Source organism: Takifugu flavidus, chromosome 22 (assembly GCF_003711565.1).
Source record: "Takifugu flavidus isolate HTHZ2018 chromosome 22, ASM371156v2, whole genome shotgun sequence".
Classification (NCBI taxonomy): domain Eukaryota; kingdom Metazoa; phylum Chordata; class Actinopteri; order Tetraodontiformes; family Tetraodontidae; genus Takifugu; species Takifugu flavidus.
In genome coordinates, this window is record NC_079541.1 from 739,243 (window position 1) to 767,184 (window position 27,942).

At 50.9% G+C, this 27,942-nt stretch overlaps 1 protein-coding gene across 1 annotated transcript; it reads left to right on the forward strand.

Moving 5' to 3' along the window:
- Nucleotides 1-642: 642 nt before the first annotated feature.
- Nucleotides 643-27,575, forward strand: camk1da (calcium/calmodulin-dependent protein kinase 1Da). Its single transcript, XM_057022736.1, has 11 exons — nucleotides 643-1,001; nucleotides 13,642-13,773; nucleotides 15,312-15,386; nucleotides 20,499-20,637; nucleotides 21,041-21,167; nucleotides 22,152-22,227; nucleotides 23,763-23,875; nucleotides 23,967-24,045; nucleotides 24,170-24,257; nucleotides 24,394-24,613; nucleotides 24,687-27,575. Exons 1-11 carry the CDS (start codon nucleotides 904-906, stop codon nucleotides 24,812-24,814), a joined length of 1,275 nt encoding a protein of 424 aa, XP_056878716.1. The 5' UTR covers nucleotides 643-903; the 3' UTR covers nucleotides 24,815-27,575.
- Nucleotides 27,576-27,942: the final 367 nt, after the last annotated feature.

Below are 27,942 nucleotides of genomic sequence, written 5' to 3' on the forward strand. Positions count from 1 at the left end.
AAGTTTCGCATATTTACCCAACTTCCTGAGGAAAGTGCGAATACTGGGCCTTCAAAATAAAAGCACAGAATAAAAATTGCCGCGCCTGTAAAATACAGCGGTATCATAAAACACTATTTACATTCTAAATGAATTCAAAATTCGACATCGGTTTAAAGATATATTTAAAGATTTTGGGCATAGAAGCTAAATTCAGTGTCATGGTCCAATGTAGATCGACAGTGGACTACTGTCATTTTTCTAGAATTTCTTTTTTTAAACTTTGTTATCACATCTATCCTGTGATGTTCGTTAGTTTTGTTCAATTCTTTGCAAACAAATAATTATGGACAGAAGACATGATTTCTTTTTTCACATACATTCAGAAGATAAGGAGCCTTATCCAGACTTAACTGGGTGACTTCGACATATGTGACATATATAAAGGAGTCTTTATAACCATTCCCACATAGTAAAACCCTCCAAATATCCACCAACAACTACAGCTACAAACAATATAGAATATGTAACAATAACAAGCGATTGAAGTCCCAGCTGCATTTCTATAGATGTGAATTAAATTGGGCTTTTATTTTGAAAGGTCAGACCGGATGTGCTGTTCGCCGCTCTTGTCTCTGACCGCTGCTGCCAACCTGCCGGAGGGGGAGGAGGGGGAGGAGGGGGAGGAGCAGGGACGCGCTAACCTGCAGGAGGACTCACATGGTCCTGCAGCAGCGGAACCCAAACTACCGGGACCAGTCCGACCCAGGGGGAGCGCCGAGCCTGCCGAGCCTGCCGAGCCTGCCGAACCTGCCAGCGTCCATTAACAGACGGAGAAACAGCTGAAAGTCCCCGTCTCTCCCTCGCGTCACCCCCGCATCCTCCCCCCGCTGTCGGTGGCTCTCGGGCCGGTGAAGGAGCGCCATGGCTCGGGAGAACGGAGACCCGGGCAGAGGAGAGACGTGGAAGAAGCAGGTGGACGACATCAAGAAGATCTTTGATTTCAAAGAGGTCCTGGGAACGTGAGTATTAACTCGCCCCCCAGCCCTAAAAGAACACTTTATTATCGCACACAGAAACAACTATTTGGGACTTTAATGCTTCGATTTGGCTCCGTGATTTTCAACACCAACACTTCAGGTCATTTGAATTGATTTAAATATCAAGTTCGTGTGTTTTTATATCACAAAATAACCAAAATATTCCTCTAATGACCTGATTAATTAATGCTAGTTCTAAACGCATCTGAAATGTGAAATGAAATGAATAACTGATGTTTTTTCTGCTCGTGCCGCTGTTGGGGACGGAAAACCCAGTTATTGAGGCACGAGGGACACGTTGTGATTCCGCTTTGAACATTGTCGGACTTTAGAGGAGGCGGAGGTGAGCGGAGGTGAGCGAGGTGAGCGGAGGTGAGCGGAGGACGGGCCGTGACCGTGAGTTCCGCCGTCCCGTCCCATTTCTGCAGCACGAGCAGAGCCGCCTGGTGGCGTGAACGTGCTCCAGAGCTCCTGCTGCTGCTCCCGTGGTGACACGTGCGCGTCCAGCAACCTGAGGAGCCTCAGGGAGGGAGCTCAGAAATGTGTCCTCCAGCATTTTCTTTATTTTGAGGGGAAGTCGCCCCCTCTGAAGGGTCGGACCAAGAAAAGCGGTTGTGCTGAGCTCCTCCTCCTCCTCCTCTTCCTCCTCCTCTTCTTTTTCCTCCTCCTCCTCTTCTTCCTCTTCTTCTTCCTCCTCTCTTCCCCCTCCTCCTCTTCTTCTTTTTTCCTCCTCCTCTTCTTCCTCCTCCTCCCTCCCCCCTCCTCCTCCTCCTCCTCCTCCCTTCCTTCTCCTCTTCCTCCACCTCCTCCTCTTCTTCCTCCTCCTCCTCCCTTCCTTCTCCTCTTCCTCCACCTCCTCCCCTTCTTTCCTTCCTCCTCCTCCTCCTCTCTCTTCCTCCTCCTCCCCTCTTCCTCCTCCTTCCTCCTTCTTCCTCCTCCTCCTCTTCTTCTTCTTCCTCCTCCTCCCCTTCTTCCTCCTCCTCCTTCTCTTCCTCCTACTCCTCTTCTTCTTCCTCCTCCTCCTCCTCCTCTTACATCCTCCTCCTCCTCTTCCTCCTCTCCTCTCTCCTCTTCTCCTTCCCCTTCCTCCTCCTCCTCCTTCTCTTTCTTCCTCCTCCTCTTCTTCTTCCTCCTCCTCCTCCTCCTCTCTTCCTTCTCCTCCTCCCCTTCCTCCTCCTCCTCCTCCTCCCCTTCCTTCTCCTCTTCCTCCACCTCCTCCTCTTCTTCCTCCTCCTCCTCTTCCTTCTCTTCCTTCTCCTCTTCCTCCACCTCCTCCCCTTCTTCCTCCTCCTCCTTCTCTTCCTCCTCCTCCCCTTCTTCCTCCTCCTTCTCCTCTTCCTCCTCCTCTTCTTCTTCTCTTCCTCCTCCTCCCCTTCTTCCTCCTCCTCCTTCTCTTCCTCCTACTCCTCTTCTTCTTCCTCCTCCTCCTCCTCCTCTCTTCCTTCTCCTCCTCCCCTTCCTCCTCCTCCTCCTCCTCCCCTTCCTTCTCCTCTTCCTCCACCTCCTCCTCTTCTTCCTCCTCCTCCTCTTCCTTCTCTTCCTTCTCCTCTTCCTCCACCTCCTCCCCTTCTTCCTCCTCCTCCTTCTCTTCCTCCTCCTCCCCTTCTTCCTCCTCCTTCTCCTCTTCCTCCTCCTCTTCTTCTTCTCTTCCTCCTCCTCCCCTTCTTCCTCCTCCTCCTTCTCTTCCTCCTACTCCTCTTCTTCTTCCTCCTCCTCCTCCTCCTCTTACTCCTCCTCCTCTTCCTCCTCTTCCTCCTCCTCTTCTCCTTCCCCTTCCTCCTCCTCCTCCTTCTCTTCTTCCTCCTCCTCTTCTTCTTCTCTCCTCCTCTCCTCCTCTTCCTCCTCCTCCTGGCGTTCGTCAACAACACGATGATGAACATCATCTGTGGTCTCTAATGGTCCAACGACCTCTTGATTTGTCATCGGGTCGGGCCAGAAATTGTCCGTTTATTCCTGGAAGACGACACTTGTCCCATAATAAACACGGAATCACTGATTTCCGCTCCCTTTTCCGCGTGGAGGCGGTGGTGAACCGAGGCCTCGTGGCAGCAGCGTCAGCTTTTTTGCTCGTCGCAGCGAGGCCGACAGGTTGGGGGGCAGAACTGGACCGGCCCGGTCGGCCGCCTCGCCGTCACTCATTAACCGAAGCTGCTGACGGATCGTTGCACCGGCCGCATCAGCAGAACAACAACGAGGTGGCCTAACGAGGTGGCGTGGTGCGTTCAGGGCCAGCAGCAAGCAGGGGAATTAAGAGTGGCCTGACTGGATGTTTCGCGTCAGCATTTCTGAGCGACCTGATGGGATGTGATGTCACGGACGCGTGGGTCACACGCCACTGTGAGTGTGTGTGTCCCTGCGGTCGTGCATGAGTGTGTGTTCGCTACCTGATCTCCGCTTTTCTGGTGCTGGCAGGCGCCATTTATCTTCTCCTGGTCCCGTTTTATTGCTTTAATCCGTAGTGTCCCAGTTCATCTTCTCCCCCAGACCCATTAATGCCCCGTGTTTGAGGCGCTGGCGGGGTGAAAGGACGTGTGAGGGGGCCAGCGTGCACGTGAAAGCTATAATGGTGGTGCATTGTGGGAATGTGACTGTGGCATCTAGGCCATTCTGCCCTTAATTGATGTTCTACTTCCCTGCTGCCCCCCCCCCCCCCCCCCCCGACCGTCTCTTTGTATCTTTAGCTAACCCTCTTCCACGTGTCTTCCCTCGTTTGTGTTTCTCTTTTAGTTTGTTGACCCCAACTCGCGGTTGTGGTTAGTTTTTGGTTTTTTTGCCGTTTTTGTGCGACAAAAGATGAATTTGATGCTTTTAATCCAGTAAAACGAGCACATTTCTGAGGCTAAAGGTCGCGCACGTCTCTGAAACCAAAGAGAATTCACTTTGTGGGCTCCACGTGTGAGGACGGCCGTATCCATGACAACGCCCCCTTTGACAACCAAGCGCTTTTTGATGAAATAACTGACTTTTGTTGCTCGCATGTGTCGACCGGATTTTGCCGCTCGCAGCACGCCAGCAGGCTTATTCTCCGTCCATCTGTCCATCTGCTCCGTCCTCCCCTCTTTTCCTGCCAGCTTTTCCTCCTCTCCTGCGCTCGCCTGTTTATTTGCGCCTATCATTTGCCGCCACAGTCATCGAGCCGTGGTTGTTTTGGTCGAGGCGGCTGGTGGTGACGTCACGCCGCCACGCGCCCTCCCTCCATCCCAGCGCCGGGCCGAGGGGCGCGCTGCTGTCGCCGACCTTCTCTGGTGGAGCTAAAGCCAGATGAGGTCACGCTGCTTCACACACGCTCGCCAGCTGTTGGCTAATTGCATTTAATGTAAAGTTACGTGTGTGTGTGTGTGTATGTTTGTGTGTGTGTGCGTGTGTGTGTGTGTGTGTGTGTGTGTGTGTGTGTGTGTGTGTGTTTGTGCTCCCACGTGTGTCCAGACCTCTGAGTATTAATCATAAACTTCAGTCCATTATCGGATCAGGGCTCTATTTTAAGCCTCCACCATCCACGTCCAGCTTACATCGTCATGAGGCGGCTGCGTCATGCGGCGGCTGCGTCATGCGGCGGCTGCGTCATGCGGCGGCTGCGTCATGTTGTTGCGGCTGCGTCATGTGGTGGCGGCTGCATCATGAGGCGGCTGCGTCATGCGGTGGCGGCTGCATCATGCGGCGGCTGCGTCATGTTGTTGCGGCTGCGTCATGTGGTGGCGGCTGCATCATGAGGCGGCTGCGTCATGCGGTGGCGGCTGCATCATGCGGCGGCTGCGTCATGTTGTTGCGGCTGCGTCATGTGGTGGCGGCTGCGTCATGCGGCGGCTGCGTCATGTTGTTGCGGCTGCGTCATGCGGCGGCTGCGTCATGTTGTTGCGGCTGCGTCATGCGGCGGCTGCGTCATGTGGTGGCGGCTGCATCATGCGGCGGCTGCGTCATGTGGTGGCGGCTGCATCATGCGGCGGCTGCGTCATGTGGTGGCGGCTGCATCATGCGGCGGCTGCGTCATGTGGTGGCGGCTGCGTCATGCGGCGGCTGCGTCATGTGGTGGCGGCTGCATCATGCGGCGGCTGCGTCATGTGGTGGCGGCTGCATCATGAGGCGGCTGCGTCATGCGGTGGCGGCGGCGTCATGAGGTGGCTGCATCATGCGGCGGCGGCTGCATCATGCGGCGGCGGCTGCGTCATGAAGCGGCGGCTGCATCGTGAGGCGGCTGCGTCATGCGGTGGCGGCGGCGTCATGAGGTGGCTGCGTCATGCGGCGGCTGCATCATGCGGCGGCGGCTGCGTCGTGAAGCGGCGGCTGCATCATGCGGCGGCTGCATCATGCGGCGGCTGCATCATGCGGCGGCTGCATCATGCGGCGGCGGCTGCATCATGCGGCGGCTGCATCATGCGGCGGCGGCTGCGTCGTGAAGCGGCGGCTGCATCATGCGGCGGCTGCATCATGCGGCGGCGGCTGCATCATGCGGCGGCTGCATCATGCGGCGGCGTCGTGCTGAGATCAGCACGTTCACTCGGACCATCAGGAGCAGCTCCACCTCCTAAAGCGCGGCGCTTTGCAGTTTCTCCGCGTTGAGCTTCTTCATTAACGTCGAGAAATAAAACCAGCGGGCAAAAAGAGGCGGTTGCTCAGGCGACGCCGCCGGAGCCTTTGGTTTTAAGCAGAACACGAGATGCTGAAATGTTTGCGCCTGACTCAGTGACCAAAGATGTGCTTTGATCTGCTCGCAGCAGCTTTGATCATCGCGAGCTCCTTTGGGGGGCGCGGTTGTTCTCCAGCAAACGGAGAGGACGTGATCTCATCTGTTCGACGGTTATTTGACCTTTCCAGTCCTCTTTTGACGCCCTGAGCTGCAGATAAAAGCACCTTTGTTTGCCCTCAGTCTCCCGCTGGGACGAGAGAAGCGTTTATTGTCTGCTCACGTTTTCCCGTTCGGAGCTTCTCATCCGCACAGACGTGAGGCGGCTCCACATTATTTTACCAAAATTAGATCAGTGTTGTGGCACAAAGATGAAGTCGGACCCACTGACGCGATATGAGCGGAGACGTGGGGACGGCGCCGAGGTCCGAGAGCTTTACAGCAACACAAAATGGATGCAGGTGCCGTGGGTCAGCCGGAGAACGGGTGATAATGCCCCTGAGTGGGGGATTTGCTTTCAGGCCCGTTGCACAATTCGAAAGAGCTTCAACAACAACATCTGCTGTTTGGGTGGAAATCAGAGCTGCGGCCTGCTGGGAAACAAGTGTTGCTTGTTGTGATGAACCTGAGCAGGGCCGGCGGGGGCCGGAGGGTGGGGGGGTCGGGGGGCCGGAGGGTGGGGGGGTCGGTGGCGTTGTGAGGACGTGAGGAGGCAACATTACTGGGATGTTGGTGCTCCCTTTCTGACTGTGTGGCCTGTATCCTTCCTGGTGCTGTTTTCTCCTCCTGCCTTTAATGTTCCGCATCAACTCCATCGGCCTCGTTAGCGACGCTCAAGGTCAAAAACACGCAGGACATCAAAGTTCCTGCAGGGATTCGGAAACGGCTGAACGAATGTGCGGAGGTACGAGGGACAAATGAGCACGTTTAGCTGGAAACATCGTCTGGTGCCTCTGCGGCGTGAAGCCTCAGCATAAAGGACAGCCAGAAAGCAGCTTAGCATATTTCCCCTCAAAGCTTTTACCGCCTCTGACGGCGCCAGTGCGGAATTTTAAAGCTACTGGAGCGAAAGACGAGAGACGGAAATAGTGAAAAAGGGGGATTGTAATTAAATGCGATGTTGGTGGCTTCCCAGCCTGCCAGGAGGGAAGTATTAGAATAATCACGTGATTTCACCGCAGTCCTTTTGAGTTAGCAGCTAGCATTAGCCAGGACTAGCTCGTCTCCTCGTGCTGGGAGGAGAACCGTGGTCGTGTCCCACTCCCAGACCTCCACAGCTTGTTAGCAGCTAGCATTAGCCAGGACTAGCTCGTCTCCTCGTGCTGGGAGGAGAACCGTGGTCGTGTCCCACTCCCACACCTCCCACAGCTTGTTAGCAGCGCAGCCGTCGGTTAGCACGTCAGTTATCGGCGCCGTCTTCTCGCAGCTGTAGCAACTCCTGTTGCTGTTGTTAGGGCGTGTAAAAACCGGTTCGCACTCCCGACTCTTCCTGCCGAGCCGGGCAGATGCCTGCTCCGCTGCGCGCTGCGGCGCCCAATGAGGCGCGTTTCCTGTCATCGCAGCTCTGAAAGCTGCTGCATCGCACGTGTGTCAGCACTTCGGGATCAGGCCGCCAGCGGGGCCGTGAGCGGGGCCGCTAATCTGAATAATCAGGCCCAAAGTGCTGGTGATTTATTATCTCACGGTGGGGCTGTCGAATGATTTATCACAGGGCAGCGGCGGATTAATCACCATTAACTGCAATTAGATGGGAAAAGATAAATTCCACTTTCTCTGTTCATTGTTGTGGGACTGGAATAATAAACGGTTCAGACTTTGGACCACTGCGGACCGCCGCCCTCTCCAGGGCATCCACATGGTGAATGTTTCCGTTTCTTTTAAATTTCTGCTCCTCGTTTGCGTGGAAAGGTCAAAGGTCAGTGGATTTTGTTGGGCTGATTTAATGAGAAAGGCCTCCGCTGACTCTGCTGATCTTCGGCCCATTTCTTATTTTTATGCTCCTCACATACTGGTTCTTATCTTTAGAGCCGCTGCAGCGTCGTTAAATAAGCAATAATTGCTGCGGCCTCGTGGTCGGTAAACCCATTAAAAATTTCACTTGGGTTTTTATGGGATGGTGTTTTAGCTTCTGTTTGGCCTGAGTTGGGTGGCGGAGGCCCTCGGACGTTGGAGCGTTCAGTTGGTTCCTGGATGAGTTTCATTTACATCAGCTGAGTTTTATCCCAGATCAATCAAATTGCAAAGTTCTTTTAATTTGGCGGGCGCACACAGAAGGTTGCTGTGGAAACAGACGAGTGTTCCCAACATCACGGCAGCAGTGCAGCAGGAGCCACTCTGTCTTCTGGACAGGTCATTTAGACACACACACACACACACACACACACACACACACACACACACAGAGGCTAAGCTGTGTTGTTCACATGAGTGACACACTTATAAGTGGCTCACCTCAGACCTACTTTCTTTTAGTCCCACCACTGTACTTAAATCTCTGTGTGTGTGTGTGTGTGTGTGTGTGTGTGTGTGTGTGTGTGTGTGTGTGTGTGTGTTTTTCTGGAGCAGCATAACTCGACACTGTTCAAGTTCATTGGAGGAACAAAGTTCTTTCATTTCCTGACCTCAGCCCTGATGTTGGGGTGATATCGTTGGTCATGGCTCCTAAACTGCCCCCTTCGCCTCCTCTTTTACCCCCCAGCCATCAGCAGGAGGGTCCCCCACTCAGAGTCCGGTCCTGCTCCAGGTTTCTTCCTGTTCACCTTGACCTTCTTCTGCCCCCCGAGACACTCTGGACGGTTTCAACCACAGATGAGCGACGGCCCCCCCGAACCACGACCCCGCTAACGCGCTACACCTGCAGCGGCGTGATGGCGGTTAGCACAGTTAGGAGTGTGAACGAGATGCACGTAAAGGGCGCCAGCGGGGGGGTGGGGGGGTGTCTGATTTCACCAGGGTGGAACACGCACGAACACGCCTGTATTGAGCAACGAAGCACGTCATCTTTACACTTGTAGCAGGTCGGTTTCACACTGCGAACGCTGGGACGAGACGCCGCTCGTGGCTTCTGCAGACGCTGCGGAGCTCCGGCGCACGTTGGGGGTCGCCAGGATCTTTGCACCAGAGTTCTAGTCATCAACTGCCACTACTGCCATCACTGAAACCTGAAAGAAAGGCTTTAAACGATGGTTGTTTAGCTTAAAACTGTTCAAAAGCGCAAGAGTTCAGCTGCTCACCGGACACTGAATTATCTACATTTGTATCCTGCAAAGGCGTTTGCACCATTTTTGCATGTATTTGGTTTAATTTGCGCCAGTCGTGCAGCAGTTTTGAGTCCATCCGAATACGGAACCCCTGCAGTTCCCACGCCGGGCCACTAGTTGGCAGCGTGTTTGCGTGACGTCACAACCTGTTTCCTGAAACTGTTCCGATGTAACAAACGGAGCCTCCGTCGTTGTGTTCTGATTGTTTGACCCCAAATCTCCAGGAAGTAACAGAAGACGAAGCAGAACGTAATGAAAGAAGAGCCAAAACAACCATAAACACGCTTCAATGAGCGGAGCTCCGCCCAACCCGGCTGTTTCCATGGTGACTCATGTCAACAGAAGGGAACTCTGCTGGCACTCCCTAGTCAGGGTTGTTGCCATGGCGAATCCGTATCACACCAGCTGGTTTGGGTGCCTGTTTATATAGAGCGCCTGGTCCTCCGTTCATTCTTCTGCCCTTTTTGTCCCTTTTTCCATATATTCCAAATATTGAGTGGTTAAAGCATCGCCATCGCTGGGCACGATGGTGCACGATGGTGCACGATGATGGACCAGAGAGCTTGGCTTCACTTCACGTTGCCGGGGGAGAGGAGCCTTCTGGGTAATTGGTGGGACCAGAATGTCTTGACTTTTTCAATGTTTCCAGGTTTTTTTGCTCTTAATTACACAAAAGGCTGCAGGAATCTCTCTCTCTCTCTCTCTCACGTCCTCCTCTTCTGCTGTCAGAACCATGTTGAGAATATAGTCTATAATTGGTGCCTAATTGCTGCCGTGGCAACGGTGCTATTTAAGCCTCCACACACTGCACCAAAGGCAGGAACACACTCACATTTCTAAAAACACAAGGAGACATAAGGGAGGCAGATCTTGGACCCTTTCCCTTCGGTCGCTGCAGAGACGTGCGCTTTTCTTTGCATATAACTCACTCTGAGATCTCCCCTGCGTTTGTGAGATGTAATAAAATCCGTACGGTCGCGCCTCCTGTTGCCATAGCAACTTCATTCAGCAGGTTCCCACCTGCGGGTCAAAAAGGTACGGCTGCTCCTGAACATTTGTTGGCTGCACAAATGGAGGAGCAGCCGACCAGCGGCTGCGCTGGTCGTGTTTACATGGAGACTTTTGGTAAATAACGAATGAAATCTCCAGAGATTATGACAGGAAGTTGTTCCAGGCCCATTTTTAGGAGCGCGTGCAGCTTTAGGGCTACTTCAAAGGAAGGAAGGTCACAGTTGGGGTGATCGAGGCGCTTTGGCTTCACCTTCAGCTCGCTAGCGCTGCTAATTAGCCGATAAATATCGAAGCAGATGCTCGGAGCCATAATTACTTAATTATCCCAGCGTTTTCCACTGCCTTTGAGAGAGGATCAGACTTTTGCACTCCGAGATCCAAAATTCCAAACGAAATAATCAAGCGCTTTAAGTCTGATCACCGAGCAGATGAAAGACTCCCGAGACAGAAGGGACTGAAAAGTAGTGGAGGAGACCTGCCCGACTCACCAGTCATGTGACTCCAGGTGACGCCCGACTCACCGGTCAGGTGACTCCAGGTGACCTCCGGACTCACCGGTCAGGTGACTCCAGGTGACACCCCGGCTCACCGGTCATGTGACTCCAGGTGACGCCCGCTCACCGGTCAGGTGACTCCAGGTGACGCCCGGCTCACGGGTCAGGTGACTCCAGGTGACGCCCGACTCACCGGTCAGGTGACTCCAGGTGACGCCCGACTCACCGGTCAGGTGACTCCAGGTGACGCCCGGCTCGCTGAGCAGTTTTAACCTGGAATCTGAGAGGTGAAGAAAGCCTGATGGAAGCGAAACCTCTGACATTGTTGTAAAAACCCACTCGGCACATGTGACCGTGTCATTAATGAGTTATTACAACCACTGTGTCGTTAATGTCGTTTCCGTCCTCTCGTTTCTGTCGTACTCGAGACGACGGGAGGCCATTAAACACAGTCATTTCAGCCGCCCGTGGTCACAACAGCGGCCGTGAGGACGCGGGGCTGCTCCACAGCTACGTAGCAGCCGCTCATTACTGCTGGAATCAATGTTAAATGGATCATGTTGTCCTGTGTGGCAGAACGTTAGCAAACACTCCTCATAATGTGTGCAGACAGCCTGGCGCGCAACCTAAAATGATGTCCCCTCAGTGGTTCTGCTTCTCTATTGGACCATTTAGCTTTTATCTGGATTAGCGCTGGAACTCAATCCCACTTCTGGTACCAGTGGAGGTGCTTCAGCACGACTGGGTTATTACCGGGTTATTTCTGCCTGAGCAGAATGGTGCAGAAGCTCATACACTTGGAATATACAAGAAAACACTGAACAGGACACACACACACACACACACACACAGGGTAACAACCCTAATGTGTGTGTCTCTGGACACTGGGACAAATGGCAGCTGGAAAATCTCCACAGACAGAAGAAAATCCAAGTATTGCTGCTGTTGTGTGGCCTTTGTCCACGTCTTCGTGTGACACGAGCGCTTTTATACAGCAGAACATGTCAAGATGCTCATTTGTGTCTCTCCGTCAATGGAGCTGTTGTGTGTTGTCACGGCAACAGCAGACCGATGCATTGTTTTGTCTCCTGTTGACGTCATCACGACCATCTGTCGTATGTGGAGCTGAGATGATGCTACAGCATGATCGCTGCGTGTGTGTGTGCGTGTGTGTGTGTGAGTGTGTGAGTGTGTGAGTGTGTGTGTGAGTGTGTGTGTGAGTGTGTGTGAGTGTGTGTGTTCCTGGTGAGCAGCTACACAAAAACTGTGTTTACTTCTGTGATGATACACTTGTGTTTGGCCCCACGGCAGCTGTGTGACACCAGCGGAGGATTTACTGCTGCACTGAACTGAGCAAACATCCATCATCCATCCATCATCCATCCATCCACCCACATACTCATCCATCCATCCATCCATCCATCCACCCACACACTCATCCATCCATCCATCCATCCACCCACACACTCATCCATCCATCCATCATCCATCATACATCCATCATCCATCCATCCACCCATCATCCATCCATCCATCCATCCATTCATCCACCCACCCACACACTCATTCATCCATCATCCATCCATCCATCCACCCACCCACACACTCATCCCTCCCTCCATCCATCCATCCATCCATCCATCCATCCATCCTCCATCCATCCATCATCCATCCATCCACCCACACACTCATCCATCATCCATCCATCCATCCATCCACCCACACACTCATCATCCATCCATCCACCATCCATCATCCATCCATCCACCCACACACTCATCCATCCATCCATTCATCCATCATCCATCATCCATCCATCATCCATCCATCCATCCATCCACCCACACACTCATTCATCCATCATCCATTCATCCATCATCCATCCATCCACCATCCATCATCCATCCATCCATCCACCCACACACTCATTCATCATCCATCCATCCATCCATCCATCCACCCACACACTCATTCATCCATCCATCCATCCATCCATCCACCCACCCACACACTCATCCATCCATCCATCATCCATCCATCCTTCATCCATCATCCATCCATCATCCATCATCCATCCATCCATCCATCCATCCACCCACACACTCATTCATCCATCATCCATTCATCCATCATCCATCCATCCACCATCCATCATCCATCCATCCAAAAGAGCCACTTTGAGGTTCACCATCAGTGTGTGTTGGGTTTTCTCTCCTCTCCTGCAGGGGAGAGAGGAAGAGAAGAGGAGGGGAAGTTTACACTAGTGTGACATATCTGAGGATGAACAGAGCTCAGTTAGGACAGATTCACTTTCAGCAGGCTCATCCTCATTTATCATTACCTCTCTCACACACACACACACACACACACACCTGTTTACACATGCGGGAAGAGATGGCTGGATTTTAATTGTTTTGTTTTATTACTGTCACGTAATTCCTACTGATGCACAATAATAAAAACTGCGAATTATTCTCAAGTGTCGCTCTAGTCGAATAAACAGGAGGAAATGTCTGAGCTTGTTGTTTCACCCAGCAGCTCCGATGGCGCTTTATTAGCTTCTGAGTGTTTATCGCAGCCTGAATCTGTATTAAATGAAATCCAAACGGTGAATAAATCAAATCAGTCGGCATGAAATGTGAGTTTCCCTGGATGATCCGACATCGTTTACTTCTCTATTTACTGTGCAGACGTGCACGAGGCATCGCTTTCGCACCGGTGTTTGCTAATATAGGGAGCAGAGCCGCGCTGGGGCGGCCATTTTCACGCTGTCCGACATTCCGGGTATTTTAGAGGCAGCGGTGGAGGACAAACAGTGTTTGTGGCTCGGGGGCCTTCGGGGGGGCGGGCGATAACATCAAGATGTTTTCATCTGCTGGCGGCTGTGCTGGCGTGTTGGCCTGAACCATCAAGGGATAAAAAACATGCTGCCATGTCCCGACTGAGCGCTGGAAAAGACCAAATAATGGAAAAGGTTTGTGTCGATAACTCAGCCCCCCCCAGGCTTCGTTTAGGCGCCGTTTCTGAGGGGGCCAGAGGAAGACGTGCAGCTTGTAGGTGTGAGGAACCTGTTCCAAAAGAAAGGCGATGTCACCTGGACCCGTTTCAAACCATTTTTCGGTTGGTACCAGGTTCTCTTCTGCACAGCTGACAGGAGGAGCAGGAGGACGCCGGCAAACGTTACATTCTAATGTTATTGATCTGCTGGTGAACGATGGATGTCTTTGTCCCCACAGAGGAGCCTTTTCGGAGGTGGTCCTGGCCCAGGAGAGGCTGACGGGCCGCATGTTCGCCGTCAAGTGCATCCCTAAAAAGGCCCTGAAGGGGAAAGAGAGCAGCATCGAGAACGAGATCGCTGTGCTGAGAAGGTGAGTTCAGTTAGCCTCATGAGCCTTCTATTTTCCGGTTACCGTGGCAACCCTGCATCTCCGTTCTGGTCCAAGCCGCCCCCCCGCGCTACCCCGAACTCCCACCCCCAGGTCACGATCCAAAGCCACAGCCTTGTTCCTTGTGGAACAATGCTGCTAAATGCGATTACTCTGTTAATGTAGCTGTAGCATACAAGGTTAGCGAGATTAAAGCTCGTGTACAGTCGTGAGAGAAGAAGACATTAAGTTAGATAAATGAGTGTGATTAGACAGCGAGCCGAGCGCACGTCGCCCAGCAGGACGTGCTCTAAGATGGCTTCACAGACTAACCTGGATGCTGCTCCTAAATCAAAGGTTGTTTCCAACTTGCTACACTCATTTTTTGCTTTAATTGGCCATAAAACCTTATTATTATTTAAATCCTGTCGATGTCTGACTTTCTCCCAATTTTAATACACCTACAATTAACTCGTAGCGGAGGAAACTTTGCAACAACACAGAGGCCGTTATAAAGGAATGAAAGCTAATGAGGCGAAGACACCTGTTCCTTCAGACCACTTTACCCCACGTTGGCCCCTGGATCATGACCATCAAGGCTTTGGTTTATTCCTCCATCAACGAGTTAGTCGGAGGTCCTAGATGCTAAACACCTGGACAGAGGTTAAATCTTTGCATTTCATCCACCTGATTGTAGAAATAAAAAGCCTCTCAAATGAGAAAGGAGTATTCAAGGTCCAGAAAGGAGAAGAAAAGGGTTTCAGATTCATTTCCAGTCCATCGAACAGCATAAATATCAGCCAAGGCTAAGCTAATTCTACTGTGTATAGAGCTGCGGAACACTGTTGGATTTCAGTGTTTCTGTGTGTAGGAGAGGACAGATGAAGAAATCCCTGAATGGGAGCAGCTGAGTGGTGCAGAGTGGCTGAAATGTGAGAGGGTTTCCTCAATGTTCCCTCCAGCTCCCAGCACTTTATCATCAGGGCAGCGCTCGCAGACGTGCGCATTATCCCCTCTCAACGTGCTCACCTGCATGCACGAGTCAGGTGTGAGCGCCACGGCTTAGCTCCTGTGAGCGTGCGTGTGTGTGTGGGTGTGTGGGTGTGTGTGTGTGGGTGGTATGGACTAGAGCAAATACCTGTATTTACAATGTTAAAGGCGATTAACCCACAACACATTCTAGGTGTGAGGACAGTACACACAGACACACACACACTCACATTTCTGTATTAGTGGGGACATGATTCCCGCCCATGTCTCCAGTAGTGAAGGAGTTTACTCCACCTTTTCAACATGTTCTCTGCTCTTCAGTTGCAAACTGGCTAAACTGGTCGAGCTATGTTGGGACTTAATAATGGTAATAATTGTGCAAAGCTTTGGTTCCCAACCGTGAGCGCCATCTTCCGTGGCCACATCGCCCGCCGTGCGTTCTGCAGGAACAGAGTGGCGGTTGTGACATGGTCAGAGTTCAGCCGTTCACTCTGGGATGTTCCCTGCTGCCTGTCGTACAGGTTCCTACATGCTTTTACTTGCTTTTGCAGGATCAAACATGAGAACATTGTGGCGCTGGAAGACATCTACGAGAGTCCGGACCACCTCTACCTGATCATGCAGCTGTGAGTTCGACTTCTTCCTCTGCAAGATTCTGTAAACCTCAAGATCAGTTGTGTTTCCTAGCAGGAGAAATCTTGTTTTAATTTCTCAAAGTTGACGACCACCAGAACAAAGCCCACCTTTCCCCTCCGAGACGCAACGCCGGCGCCCAGGACCGCTGTGGTGCGCCTGTCCTCACCCACTAACCTGCTCTAGCTTCACGCCGTGGTTACGTAAGATATTGGATGTCAAGTTTGGCACTAACGCCGGAAACATTTCAGTCAAGTTCAGGTGAAAGTCACAGCGGAGGATTACGCAACAGCGCTTTACGACCTAATGCCAGTGGATTATCTGTTCTCCATCTTCTCTTATTTGGGTGCTTTAGTTCTTTTCTTTTTTTTAAATGAATGTACTTTTTATTGGCATTCAGTGGCAACGGTAAACTCTTAGATTTCAAGCTGCTTTAATTCCACCCGTCTCTTTCGATTTTCTTTAAAATATGATTTTGTTGTGTGACGTGTCCGCGTACATTCACGCGACATCCGCTCTTTGCTTTGACTGCATCTTTAACACAGCTGTACAAAACAGAGCATTTACTGCTGTGATGTCGCACGCTGGAAACGGCCCCGAACGCCATATTACCCGCAAACAAAATGGCCGACAGTTATGGGGGGAAGCGGGTGGTGACAGTGTGAGGATGGAAGCTTTGCAACAGGATGTTGGCGCTGCTGCACAGTGGGGAGTTTCCCCCGATGAGGTAGATTTACGTCCCAGCAGGGCGCTGTTGAGTCAGACCCGTTCACGTTATAGCGGCTCGATCGACAGCGCTCATATTTAACGGGATTTATGCTGTCGATGAGCTAATTATCACATCTCACAGGATCTATTCAAAGCTAATGAGCATTAACGAATATTTATTTCTGTTTTAAAGCCAACGGACACATTTTTGCTCATTAAAGCCAATGACTTGCTGCTCCAGGTCGGTCCACTTTAATAACAGGAAATAAAAGATCTTAAATTAAGAACAAATGAGAGAAGCAGTCTGATGCTGAGATACTTTTGTTGTAGTTTCACCGGGAGATGGAACGAACATTTTGAATCGCAAAGTTTTATCTGCTCAGACTTTGTGACTGAAACCGCTGACGTATCCAGTGTCTCGCTGGCAGCAGGAAGGACCTTTAGTGGAGGTGTAAATTAAGAAACGACCTCGGTCTCTTGGTCAGCCAACTCCTACGATGCCTGGCAAATTTGCAATTGTACTTTTAATTAATGTGATTTTCCTCCTCCATACTGCTTACTCTTAATTTATTTATACGTTACGTTTCTTCCTGTTAAAGGGGAGTTTTTCCTGCCACTGTTGTCTGTTGGGGGTCAGGTCCTGGGATTCTGTAAAGCGCCTAGAAACAATTTTGATTGTAACAGACGCTATATAAATAAATAATATTGCTTGCTCATCATCTAGTGGACAGACTCTTACTTTACGGACTGTTACTTTACAGATTGTCACTTTATGGAGTGTCACTTTACAGACTGTTACTTTACTTTATGTTACTTTACGGACTGTCACTTTACGGACTGTCACTTTACAGACTGTCACTTTACAGACTGTTACTTTACAGACTGTTACTTTATGGACTGTCACTTTACAGACTGTTACTTTACGGACTGTCACTTTACAGACTGTTACTTTACGGACTGTCACTTTACATACTGTTACTTTACATACTGTCACTTTGCACACTCTTACTTTATGGACTGCTACTTTACAGACTATTACTTTACGGACTGTCACTTTACATACTGTTACTTTACATACTGTCATTTTACAGACTCTTACTTCACGGACTGTGACTTTACAGACTTACTTTACATACTGTCACTTTACAGACTGTTACTTTACAGACTATTACTTTACAGACTGTCACTTTACATACTGTCACTTTACATACTGTCACTTTACGGACTATTACTTTATGGACTGTTACTTTACGGACTGTTATTGTAAAGTGCAAGCCTCCTGCTCATCTTTTACCCCTCCCTCATCTCTTGCCACCCCACGTGTGTGGAGCACTTTTTCCCAGCCATCTGTTAATGGCTCGGGTTCACTCTCCAGTCGGAGGTCAGATTTGTGACAAGGTTTTGAAGTCTCGCTCAGTGTGTTTAATGAAAGCACTTATTTTGAACGCAGCCATCGGCCACTTTACTGTCTGACCTAATGGGACATTCATGCGCAGGTCTCCTGAGTGGAGCCTGATGTAATGAGGGATTTTAGGACTCTGAACCCTTTATCGGTCATGTTTTAGCTCCTCTTACTGTCAACAACACTTCGGCAGAATAACCATCTTTCTACATGTATTTTGTCAATCAAGCCAGATATTTTAGCCTAGTTGTTGCATTTATATATGTATTTTGGCTTCCTGGTGCATCTCTCAGTGGTCAAAGAACCAGAAAAGTCATTGAAGAGTAGCTCCGTGTCCGTTTCCAGCGCTGCCAGCTGTTCCTGGCACACAGCTGCTTTAAAGACTTTTCTTCCTCGTTTTGGCGTTTCAGTAGTGATAACTAATCAAGATGAAACGTACGTTTATATGGAGAGAGAGAGATCCAGGAGAAATGGTTTTGGAATAGCTCCAGTTGGGATCAGGGCAGCTGGGCAGGTTCCGTCGTTCTCATCCATCACAGCCGGTATTATGTAACCTGGTGCTAGGGAAGCAGCTATGGAAATCAATGCAACCGATGTGGACGCTGGATCGATCCTGCTGCTACTGGAAACAACAAATAATTAACAAATGTAATAGGAATGAAACAACCCAGCAGTCAGGAAAAAAGACTTTTGGTCTTTGTGAGCCGTTGGAATGAACTTGTGGCCCATTTAGGTGCCTCCAGTCCTGTTGTTGACACTGTGGAGGTCTTTAGGAACACTAGACTAGAGCCAGCGGAGAACCTGTTTTAACATTTGTAGATGAGGACGGTTGAAAAGGAAACATCAGCTGTGTAAATCAATGGAAATGAAATGGTGTGTAAACAGATCCTGAACTAGGTTTAACCTACAAAAGCAGCAGTGAATCCTTGCAAAAATGTATTTTTGATCAAGATAATCTCCCTGGTTTGGAGCAATCGTGGCTCAGGCTGCCACAGACCTTCAAGGTGACCTTCAAGGTGACCTTCCTGTGTTCAATCTGCTCCGAGAGACGCCATCGTCTGACATCTCTTAAGCCTTTAGTTTGTTTTGCTGCTTGATGTTGTGGCCACTGTGTTTTTAGTCTAACGTGCACGCGTTGATCTGTGCCTTCGCATGCGAGACTTTCACGGTTGTCATTTTGTTTTAACGGAGGCACGAATATTCGTGATTGTGTGTTCACATACCGAGTGAACGTGTGTGTGTGCGTGTGTGTGTGTGTGTGTGTGTTTTGGTGTTTGTGTGGGTGTCTGATTGCCATGATCTTATGCAACTACACATCATTCACAGACTTTACTGCCCCTGTTGAACAGTGACGGGATTAGCAATTAATTCTGAACCCCCCCCACCACACCACCCCCTCCCTTTCTCTCTCCCCCTCCCTCTCTTCCCCCCCTCTCTTCCCCTCTCTCCTCTCCCTCTCCTCTCTCTCCTTATCTCTCCCCCTCCCTCGCTCTCCCTCTCTCCCCTCTCCCCCTCTCTTTCCCTCTCTCCCTCCCCTGCTCTCTCTCTCCTCTCTCTCTCCCCCTTTCTCTCTCCCCCTCCCTCCTCTCCCTCCCTCACTCTCCCCTCTCTCTCCCTCTCTCTCTCTCCCTCCCCTCTCTCCTCCCCTCTCTCTCTCCTCTCTCCTCTCTCTCCCTCTCTCTCCCCTCTCTCTCTCTCCCCTTTCTCTCTCCCCCTCCCTCCTCCCCTCTCTCTCTCCCTCTCTCTCCCCCTCCCCTCTCTCTCTCTCCCTCCCTCTCTCTCCTCTCTCTCTCCCCTTTCTCTCTCTCTCTCTCCTCTCCCTCCCTCCTCTCCCCTCTCCCTCTCTCCCCCTCCCTCTCTCTCCTCTCTCTCTCCCTCTCTCTCTCCCCCTCCCTCTCTCTCTCCCCTCTCCCTCCCCTCTCTCTCCTCTCTCTCTCTCTCCCCTTTCTCTCTCTCTCCTCCCTCTCTCTCCTCTCTCCCTCTCTCTCCCTCTCTCTCTCTCTCTCTCTCTTCTCTCTCCTCCCTCTCTCTCCCTCTCTCCCTCCCCTCTCTCTCCTCTCTCTCTCCCTCTCTCTCTCTCCCTCCCCTCTCTCTCCCTCTCTCCCTCCCCTCTCCCTCCCCTCTCTCTCCCCTCTCTCTCCTTTCTCTCTCCCCCTCCCTCCTCTCTCTCTCCCTCTCTCTCCCCTCTCCCTCCCCTCTCTCTCCCTCTCTCTCCTCCTCCCCTCTCTCTCCTCTCTCCTCTCTCTCCCCTTTCTCTCTCTCTCCTCCCCTCTCCTCTCTCTCCTTTCTCTCTCCCCCTCCCTCCCCTCTCTCTCTCTCCCTCTCTCTCTCCTCCTCTCTCTCTCTCCTCTCTCCTTATCCCCCCCCCACTTCATTAGAGCTTAACTACTGCAGGCTTTAATCTGATGTGTTGCTGTGATGACTAACCCTAAACCTCACCCGTTTTAAAGGAATGTGTTTGCTATCATACAGCAACACATCTGATGCCACTAGTGCGTGTTAGTGCATGTTAGTGCATGTTAGTGCATGTTAGTGCATGTTAGTGCATGTTAGTGCATGCAAGCAAATTTGTGTGCCTTTTGTTTTGTTGAATGTAAACTTGCCGTTTGTGAGAACACTGCAGAAGTGACTGGTACTCTGATCCAAACTAGTATAACTAGTTATAGCCCAGTTATTTGCATGTTATCACAATTAATACGTCCAAGTCCAAATCAAATGTGATATGCGCGTTGGTGGCGGTAGGGGGCGCTGTCAGCTCTCGTATCAAAATGTACGTTTCATGTTGCGTTTGTTTTATGCTGTAAAAATCAGTGAAATAAAGAAGCAAAGTAACATAAGATGAAATGAATGATGCAATATGTGAGATAACAACATGCAAAGCATTTGGAACTTTTAAAAAATGATTTTCTGCTCAGTTTCTTACCAGTGAACCACTACTGAAGGAATATTAACACACGTGCACGCGCGCACGCGCACGCCTCTGTTTCTGCTGCAGGGTTTCCGGTGGCGAGCTGTTTGATCGCATTGTGGAAAAGGGTTTCTACACCGAGAAGGACGCCAGCACATTAATCAGACAAGTCCTAGATGCTGTGAATTACCTGCACAGGATGAGCATCGTGCACCGTGACCTGAAGGCAGGCAGCGCACGCACACACACGCACACACACACACGCACACACACACACACGCACGCACACACGCACGCACACACACACACACACACACACACACACACACACGCACGCACACACGCTCACACACACACACACACACACACACACTGTTGTTTCTCTCTCCCATTATGATTTAGTGCAGTAATAACCCCGCTTTGACACATGAGTTGTGTTTTTGTGCCAGAGTTGAGCTGGTTGTGTGTTTGAGGGAGGGTGCTGGTCCAACAGACTCTCATAAACCAGCACAGTGTGTATAAAAAGAGAAGGGGAAAAAGTCACTTTATGATTTTTAACATCTTTTAATGTATTTCATTTGCTGCTCAGGGTGAAACTCTGTAATTCACCCCCTTTTCTTTGTGTTCAGCCAGAGAATTTGCTGTATTTTAATTCCCAAGACGAGTCAAAGATCATGATCAGCGACTTCGGTCTCTCTAAGATGGAGGGCACCGGAAACGTCATGTCCACTGCTTGTGGCACACCAGGATACGTAGGTGAGTCCAGCTGCTCTTCACAACTCTTCTTTATCTTTTCTGACCTAAATCTTTCTGGATCTTTGGAATATTTTCAGACACGTTTCCATCCAAACCAGCGTCTTCGGGTGTGATGGCGTCTGGAACGGCGTTTTCTAATCAGTATTGTGGATTTTTGGGAAAGAAAAGACTGTAAAGCGACACATTTTCTGCATTTATACTCATCCTGGCAAACAGCTTGTGCAGCAGTCTAAAAATAGCATAGATTAAGTTTAAAAGTTAAAAAAAAACACATTGAATTTATTCTGGCTCAGCAGATTTGACTTCTTATTGAAGTTGTTATAGACGCGATGACCTCAGAGTGTAAAAATGTCCATTTTGTGTCTGGAAAACTGACACAAACACTCACAATGAGTCAGAATAGACACATAAACACTCGGGCAGTTTAGACTTTGCCCCAGATTTGTGTGATATTTCTCCGATCTGTGCCAGGTCTATTTCCATCCAGCCCAGTGCATGTGTGTGTGTGTGCGTGTGTGTGAGTGCGTGGGGGGGGGGGGGGGGGGGGCTCACTGTCATTAGTAATTTGCTCTGTCCTGGGCCGGTAATGAGCTGCAGAGGGAGGCCAGTCTGCCTCACAAACCTCCTAAAATCCATCGGCGGTGCCGCGTGGTCGTAGACTCGTGAACAAAACGTTCGTCTTCCCTCTCAAACCTCTAAAGTATCGTTTATCGTATCGGTTTCTGGTTGGTTTGGCTGTTGAAGCGGGGCACAATTTCAGTGTTTAGAATCTTCAGGATCTTTAGAATCTGGGCCTCCTGCGGAACATTGCACGTTGCCCGACGTGTGACTTTAATTGGAACAGATGTGGAGAGTCTGCGTCGTTTTCTGCCTCGTAAAACGGCCGTTTTTGTGTTGAAAAGAGATGAAGCACCTCAGCGGCACCACAAGCTGGCAAGAGAGAGTGAAACAATCCAGACAGACTTTTCTTCCTTCCATTTTCAGCTCCAGAGGTTCTTGCCCAGAAGCCATACAGCAAGGCAGTCGACTGCTGGTCCATCGGAGTCATCGCCTACATCCTGTAAGCTCGTCTGCCCCCCCAAAACATTCATTAATGTCTTGTAACGAATGGGTAATTTGGCTAAAATGAGCTTTTATTTTGGCTGGAAAATGCTATAAAACATCCCATCGGAGCACATTGAGCAGCCAGCAGCACGTGGGCTGATAGAAACACTCGCAGTGACGTTTATGGAGATGGATGATGCCTCTCTGCTTCTGGGCAGCGTGACACACACACTGCAGAATGTCTCGCCTCGTGCACACACACACACACACACACATAGGAGCAGAGTGTGGTGACGCAGTGCGAGCTGTAAAACGGTGGAAACCACATTCACATTGTTTCACAGAGCTGGTGGGTCCTGGTCATGCTTCAGCTATGAGAGTAGCTGTGGATGGAATCTGATAAGGTCAAAGGTCACATGTGCACATGCATCGGCTTCAGTGTGTGTTTATTACGACATCAGACACACTCCCGTGTGAGTGGCCTTGTATGGACATTGAGCTGCAAGGTAGGATTTTTCTCCCTTCTCCTCCTCAACTTACTCCTCATCCTCCTGTTGACAATTAGCACAATTAGCGCCGGGATTCAGCCCTCGTTAGCTTTTAGCCGCCGCTCAGGTGGAAAGATCACATCAGGTAATCAGCCATGATAATCACCTGGGGTGATGTGCGCGTGCATGTGTGTGCACGTGTGTGTGTGGCCCTTTTTTTGTCCAGTTTCACGGCTGCATTTTAGACCAGCAGTTGTCACAAAGGACAAACGTTAGCGTTAGCCAGCGTCCGGTGGCATAAATCATCTGTTGGCCGGATGTCAGGTGGGTCTTGAACCAAACAGGAAAATCAAAGACCTTTATTTACACACGGCAAGCAGAGTGTAGACATTCTGTGTTGTTGAGCAGCAGCTGTGTTGTTGGTTTTCTTGGCTCGTTCCGATGGGACGACATTGGAAGTGAGTTAAGTTGTATTAACCGATGTGGCAAACCAGTAATCCCATTAACCCAATTAACTCAGCGCAGCCAATTACTGTCTATGAATGTGTTAAATCACAACTGTGGTCAGTCATTGGCTGGAGCTGAATCATAAAACGTGGACTTTTACGGTCAAATATGGACGTTTTTGAGTCCTGTCCAAAGTCCTTCTTGCCATGTGTCTCTGGGAGCACTGGTCAGGCAGTGGGACGGACTGGGGAGCTCTCGTGGTAATCTGCCGGCGCCCACGCCGTGACCTCTACGGTGACCTCATTTCTAGAGCCAAAGACGGGAGAGATAACGGAGGAGATTTATTGGAGGATTAAAGTGAAGTAAGGACGGCAGCTCTGGATGTTGAGGGCCGAGCGAGGAGAAAAGCTCGACAGGGAACGAGTTTTTAGGAAAAGATTGAGACTAATGAGGTGATGAAGCGGCGCTGAACATAAAGGGAAAAGCGAGGAGCTGACGTGGAACCGAGCACGGATCGGCCCACGCTTCCCTCCTCCAGGATAACCTTTACTCAGTAATAAGAGGGGATCCCGAGGAGCGAGTGACGGGAGCGTGTGGCTGATCCTTCTGCCCCCAGGCTCTGTGGTTACCCCCCCTTCTACGACGAGAACGACTCCAAGCTCTTCGAGCAAATCCTGAAAGCCGACTACGAGTTTGACGCTCCGTACTGGGACGACATCTCCGACTCAGGTGAGCCCCCACGCCCTCCATCCTCTCTGTTCTTGCTCACATTCCCCCCCCACCAACGAATGATGTCACCTGGAATGTCTCTCCCCCTCAGCCAAGGACTTCATCGCCAACCTGATGGAGAAAGATCCAGCCAAGCGTTTCACCTGCGAACAGGCGCTCAGACACCCCTGGTGAGGGACGCCGCTGCGCACGGAGCCACAAAGGAAGGCAGCGGCCTAACGTGTGTGTGTGTGTGTGTGTGTGTGTGTGTGTTGTGTGTGTGTGTGTGTGTGTGTGCGTGTGTGTGTGTGTCAGGATCGCCGGAGATACGGCGCTCTGCAAAAACATCCACGAGTCCGTCAGCAGGCAGATCAAAAAGAACTTTGCCAAGAGCAAGTGGAGGGTAAATGCTGCTTGGAGCTCGTCTCCCCGTCCGTGGAACGCCGCTTCCGCCTCGTGTCGCCCGCCGCGTTCCGATGATCGTGAACGCTCTCGCCGTGAGTACCGCCGCGCATTCATCATTCTTTTCTCTTCATCAGCAAGCTTTCAACGCCACCGCCGTGGTCCGCCACATGAGGCGGCTGCAGCTCGGCAGCAGCGCGGCGAGCAGCGCGGACGCCAACACGCCGAGCCGGCCGAGGCCAGCCCAGGGGAACCAGAGCCAGTTAGCCCCGCCCCAGAACGCCGCCCAGACGCCGCAGAGCCCGAACACGCCTGCTTCCTTAGACAGCAACAACGTAGCAGCTGCTCGTAAGGAATGTAAGTGAGCTGCACACAGAGGACGGCCGACCGGGAACCCTCGCTCATTTTTCATCTGGCTCCTCCCACTCAGGTGTAGCCCCTCCGGTTACGCTCTGCAGTCTGGCGTCCGCTGCCTCCTCGTCCAGCCCCACCGGCGTGGAGCTGAACCGGCCACACCCTTCGGCGGTCCCCGCCCCGGTGCTCACGGAGACCAAGTGACGCCAGGTCCCCCGGGGAACCAGCTGGGAGGCCACGGCGCTGTGAAGCAGGGATGGGGAGGCGTGGCCTGACGGGCGAGGAGGAGGGTTCCACGCCGTCCAGGCCTCTTCCTGTCGGCTCGTCCATCGCCAAGCTTCCAGTCCTCCCAGCCAGTTCCCCGCCCTGCTCCTGGGAGAGCAGAGGACTCCGACCCATTGAATCCTGTTACACCCTTCACACACCCGCCAACTGCTGTGGGCGTCACCGTGGCGACCACGATGACCACGGCTGCTGTCACTGGAGGGTCATGGTGGGTGTAGCTGATGTCACACAGCATCAATTCCCTCCGATCTGCTCTTGGCCTTTTTTAAGCATTTTTCTCAAATTAGTCACCATGGCAACTGGACTTTTTCATCACGGTTGTGTTGAGCGCCGTCATTTTACAGAACGTCACCGTCAAATTCATTCTCGCGTCACTACAATCGCTGTGATAAGGAATTGGTCGTCTCCCGCGAACCGATCGCTTTAACGTATCCCAGTAATTTAAATTAAATTAGTCATTTAAATTAAATTAGTTATAAAGAAGGGCCAGTTGTCGCGTCATGCAGCGCTCCGCGCCACCTAGTGGTCGCTGTGGGAACTACAGCACCGTTTTCATCAGGTCACCCCCCCACCCCCCTGATTTGGCGCAATGCTTCGCACCTTTAATCATTTTGGTCGGCTTGTTTGTGCTTTAAAGTTTAAAGACTGTTGAGATTTGACGCACGTGTCAGCGCTTCACGTATTTTGCACAGGTCAGGTGCTCGCCAGGGATAAGAGATACCGGAGCATTGCACAACTCCTTATCTGGGAGATACTGAGTTGCTTATTGTTTTCTTACTTTATAAGATTTTTTTAACAACGATCACCCTTTAAGGGACGTGCGTGTATAAAACAGGAAGCAGGGCCTTTGCTAGTTTAGCTTTAGTTTAACGCGACAGGCGTCCAGAAGGTCCCGTGCTGGTCCAGGAGCTGCTGCCTCCCGACCTTCCTTTCCTCTCCAGAGAAGCCATGATGTCACGTGATGGCGTCGTCAGGCTGCGCCCAGTTGAGAAGCGCTCAGGGAAAACTGCGGCCGCACTGTGAGCTGGCGAATCACCGGTGACCTCGCTGAGGCTTTTCTCGTAGCATCAACGTCAAAGAATCGGGACTCCCGCCGTCCTCCTGCACCCCCGCACGGATTCCGTAACGAGCCAAATATTGTGTTTACAACATCCTCGCAGAGGTTAACTTTGATCTTTAGACGTTTCTATAGGCTGTCCGCTCGGTGACGTCCGGCCCGATGAGGCGGGAAGAAGCAGTTTGCACGGGAAAAGGTGGGAATTTTAAATTTCTGCCTGGTGTGTCCCGTTTCACAGCTTAGGACTGCATTCCTTTTCCGCTCATTGTAGTTTCAAATCCCAACGACCCGCCACAATAAGAGCACGCCGTGGATGAACCATCCACTTGTGGTGAGACAGCCCCTCCGACTGGAGTCTGAGACCACGTTGTGGACTCTGAGGGCCTTTTTCCAAGCGACCCGGAACGTGTCGGCTGTTCTAGCACATATCAGATTGTCCTGTTTGATCGGATGCAATCCCGCTGATCCCTTTATTGAAAATCGTAGCCCAGACAAAGTGGAGAAGGGAGATAATTTGGTTCCTCGTGGGGCCAAATTGGTTCCAAACAGATCTTGTTTGATAAGAAGCTGTTTGCAAAGCCAGAGGAATCAATCAAAGGGCTGAACTCTGCCAGTGGATCGAGAGCGAAATGGATCCTTTTCTAATCGGTTGCCATTTTTGGAGCTGAGTGAGATGTTAAAAATATGGTAAAAATAGTCTGACTTTGCTCCAATCCCGCTCTTTATTTAGGACACTTCGGTAATTCCTATTTTCTCCATCACTAATGTACCTACTCTAGCTTAGCCATGTTAGCATTAGCTCCGTCATGTTGCCTGGTTTTGTTTTCAGGATTAAGCGGAGATTAGTCGACGTTCTTGACCTTTTTTATACACAAAAGTCACGTTTGAGTTGCTGCTTTGCTGCAGTCAGCCACATTTGCTGTTGTGTTGGGTTCGGAGCTCTGTAGCAGGCTAACGCACTAACACAGATCTACTGTTTCACAATGCTGAATGTCGCTCTGCGTTGGTGTTAGCGTCGCAATCTTTCTGTTGTCTGAAGGGAAAAACAAAACGATGTTTGTGTGACTTTGTGCTCGTTAGCTGCAGTTTATTTTTTAAATGACAGGAGATTGGTGGAGTGTGTAGGGTTACACTTAATTATCTTTGTGTTACTGATGAGGTTTCCAGCTACATAAGGGCTTTATTGCAATGTCCCCCTTCCTCTGTCCATTCCCAGTATGCATATACCATCGACGGCTATGCATCTTTAACAGCATCTCTTCGCTCTTTTCCTTGGACGTTGACCTCAGATGGACGTGCGAGACGCTGATCCCCCGTCAGATTGTGCAGAAATTTACTTTTAATCTCAAGTATTATTCAAGGACTAAAGAGGAGTCATTAGCCAACGTGTCAAAGCTTCATGAAATGTGACGTCGTTCGGAACATTTGGGAATGTATAGATGTCTGCTGTTCAACTTTTCTGGATGAATTTTTCCATTTGATGCCGCTGTAAATACATCGTGGAGTCCGATGACCATTTTTGACATATTGACAGGAGAGTGAATGAGCCGGAGTTTGTCAACGTTGATTGTATCCTCCACGGAATGTTCAATGTTTATTAAAAAAGCAGCTTTTTCCCCTTTTCTCCCTCCTCCTGCTCTCATCGTGTGTCCAGCGCGGCCTGGCGGCGGCCTGGCGGCGGCCCACTAGCGCCGCCTGTCTTCCCCTCCTCATTGTGGCTCTCACTCTTATTTCCTGAACTCAGGCTTTTCTTTTCACCAAACTTAAGGAAGGATTCCAAAGAATTCCCGCCATGACTGAGGACGACCTCGACCCGCTCAAATTCTTTGGAACCGTTTTCCGGCGAGTTTTTCTTACGTTTCGCCGTCGGACCGCATGGCGGCTGGAGAGGGGGAAGCCAGCATGAGGCGAACGGCGTTGAGGATTCCGCTTCAGCGTTTGGGACTTCTCCCGGTGTGTTTGTGTCTGTGATCTGTAACACGGTGGAGAC